Genomic DNA, 3137 nt, shown 5'->3' on the forward strand with positions numbered 1-3137 from the left:
TCCTAGAGAGCTTTTTGATTAGAGCATAACCTAGCTGAAACGATAACCAGGATCTTCCTCATCAAAACCTTTATATGTTAATGGACCATTCACGAACCAGGAGATGAGATTGTTAAAATATGTAAGAAGACACAGATTTGGAGAGCGGTTTGCAGCAATCATTGTCACGGGTTTGATGTTTGGGTTGTTTCAAGAAGCATGTGTTTAGCAGGAAGAGTAGTGGGAGAAGCAGATAGCAGTAACAGCAGAAGCAGACAACAGTAAAAGCTGCAGCATACAGCAGTGACCGCATTGCACAGTATAGGGCATCTCAGGAAATTAAGTTTAGTAAGGTGATTCAATGAACTAAAACAGGACAACTAAGTTAAAGGAACAGCAGGAACTGAAGCAGCAGCTTTTCAGAAGCAGCAATTCAAGGATTAACAGCCAGAGTGCAGCCCAGAAGTTACAGGAACAGATTATGTGAGTATGATTCTGATTTAATTTAAAAGGAGAACAGGGTATTTATGTTTGCAAGCTATCAATGGTAAACAGCATCGTAAGTACTGTTCTAACTTGAGGGGAGCAATATACTGAAGTGTGTACATTCATTAATGTTACAATAAACTATTAAAAAGAGTTGTGAGCTTTGACCATTTTCTCCACCCAGACAGATGGAGTTAGGAGCGTAAGAGAGGGGGTATGGGTTCACTTATCTACAGTGATAAGCTGCCTTCTTGAACTGCTGCAGTCCATCTGGTGTAGGTACAATGGTGGACGAGAAGAAATCAGGAACTGCCAAGAAGGGTTCCAAAAAAATTATCAAGAAAACGTCACCAAAGAGCGGGAAGAAGAGGAAGCGATCCAGGAAAGAGAGTTACTCCATCTACATCTACAAAGTGATGAAGCAGGTTCACCCAGACACCGGCATCTCCTCCAAAGCCATGAGCATCATGAACTCATTCATCAATGATATTTTTGAGCACATCGCGGGCGAGGCTTCCCGCCTGGCCCACTACAACAAGCGGCAGCCCATCAGCTCCTGGGAAATCCAGACCACCGTGCGCCTGCTGCTGCCCGGGGAACTGGCCAAGCACGCCATGTCAGAGGGGACAAAGGCAGTGACCAAGTGAAACACCACAATGCACTGAAAAAAAATTCACAGTGCTCCTAAGAAGGGAGTTCCAGGTTTTTGACCCAGCAACAGTGAAGGAATAATGATATAGTTCCAAGTCAGGATGATTGCATTAAACCTCTAGTATGCTTGTTCATGAACAGTCCATCAACATATGAAGGTGGTTTCAATGAGGAAGGTCCTGGTTGGAACTGACTTGGAGGGGAACTAGCAGGGATGGTGCTATTCCCATGCATCAGCTGCCTTTGTTCTTCTAGGTGGTAGAGGTCACTAATTTGGAAATTGCTGTTGAAGGACCCTTGTTGAGTTACTTCAGTGCACCTTGTAGATCAGGCTTGTCCAACCTGCGTCCTGTGGGCCACATCCAGCCCCCGAAGCCCCTCTATGTGGCCCACCGGAGCCAGCTTTCAAAATGCTGGTCAAGCAAGGTAAGTTGGAGTGGAAGATTCTTCTAGGAGCCTCTCCTCCAATCACAGGCTGTTCCTCTCCCGTGTTGGCTGCTGATAGGCTCACTTGTCTGTGAGGCCCTGCAGTGAGACACTGCGGAGCCCGGGAGGAGTGATGGGCTGGGATGAGGAAGAGGCTAGCTGGTATATAAGAGATTGATCGTATGTGTGTGAAAAAGTTTGTGTGATGGAGATGGAGGAGTGAGTGTGTGTGTGTGGGAGAGTGAGAGTATATGTGGGACTGAGAGTGTGTGGGAGTGGGAGCATGTGGGAGTGGGAGTGTGGGAGTGGGAGTGTGGAGAGCGTGTGGGAGAGACCGTGGGAGTGTGGAGAGAGCGTGGGAGAGAGCGTGGGAGTGTGGGAGTGTGGAGAGAGTGTGGGAGAGACCGTGGGAGTGTGGAGAGAGCGTGGGAGAGAGCGTGGGAGTGTGGGAGTGTGGAGAGAGTGTGGGAGAGAGCGTGGGAGTGTGGGAGTGTGGAGAGAGTGTGGGAGGGTGGAGAGAGTGTGGGAGAGAGTGTGGGAGTGTGGAGAGAGTGTGGGAGAGAGTGTGGGAGTGTGGAGAGAGTGTGGGAGTGTGGAGAGAGTGTGGGAGAGAGTGTGGGAGTGTGGAGAGAGTGTGGGAGAGAGTGTGGGAGTGTGGAGAGAGTGTGGGAGAGAGCGTGGGAGTGTGGGAGTGTGGAGAGAGTGTGGGAGTGTGGAGAGAGTGTGGGAGAGAGTGTGGGAGTGTGGAGAGAGTGTGGGAGAGAGTGTGAGAGTGTGGGAGTGTGGAGAGAGTGTGGGAGAGAGTGTGGGAGTGTGGAGAGAGTGTGGGAGAGAGTGTGGGAGTGTGGAGAGAGTGTGGGAGAGAGTGTGGGAGTGTGGAGAGAGTGTGGGAGAGAGCGTGGGAGTGTGGAGAGAGTGTGGGAGAGAGTGTGGGAGTGTGGAGAGAGTGTGGGAGAGAGCGTGGGAGTGTGGGAGTGTGGAGAGAGTGTGGGAGTGTGGAGAGAGTGTGGGAGAGAGTGTGGGAGTGTGGAGAGAGTGTGGGAGTGTGGAGAGAGTGTGGGAGAGAGTGTGGGAGTGTGGAGAGAGTGTGGGAGTGTGGAGAGAGTGTGGGAGAGAGCGTGGGAGTGTGGGAGTGTGGAGAGAGTGTGGGAGTGTGGAGAGAGTGTGGGAGTGTGGAGAAAGTGTGGGAGTGTGGAGAGAGTGTGGGAGAGAGCGTGGGAGCGTGGGAGTGTGGAGAGAGTGTGGGAGAGAGCGTGGGAGTGTGGGAGTGTGGAGAGAGTGTGGGAGAGAATGTGGGAGCGTGGAGAGAGTGTGGGAGAGAATGTGGGAGTGTGGAGAGAGTGTGGGAGAGAGTGTGGGAGTGTGGAGAGAGTGTGGGAGAGAGCGTGGGATTGTGGAAATGTGAGAAAATGGGAGCATGAGAGCGTGGAAACGAGTGTGGGAGTTGAGCGAGAGTGTGGGTGGGAGGGTGAGAGTGTGGGTGGGATTGTGAGAATGTGGGTGGAAGTGAGAGAGTGAGGGCATGTCTGCCCTACTCCCAGTCTCAGGTTTCTCACTCAGTCTCGCCACCACACACACACACACACAGACACACA

At 51.5% G+C, this 3137-nt stretch overlaps 1 protein-coding gene across 1 annotated transcript; it reads left to right on the forward strand.

The window, feature by feature from the left end:
- The first annotated feature begins 749 nt into the window (after window positions 1-749).
- Window positions 750-1112, forward strand: LOC144673741 (histone H2B type 1-O-like). Its single transcript, XM_078535444.1, has one exon. The coding sequence runs from the start codon at window positions 750-752 to the stop codon at window positions 1110-1112; it is 363 nt and encodes a 120-aa protein (XP_078391570.1).
- The last annotated feature ends 2025 nt before the right edge of the window (window positions 1113-3137 follow it).

The sequence above is a fragment of the Cetorhinus maximus genome, chromosome 3, assembly GCF_964194155.1.
Source record: "Cetorhinus maximus chromosome 3, sCetMax3.hap1.1, whole genome shotgun sequence".
In the NCBI taxonomy this organism is placed as follows: Eukaryota; Metazoa; Chordata; class Chondrichthyes; order Lamniformes; family Cetorhinidae; genus Cetorhinus; species Cetorhinus maximus.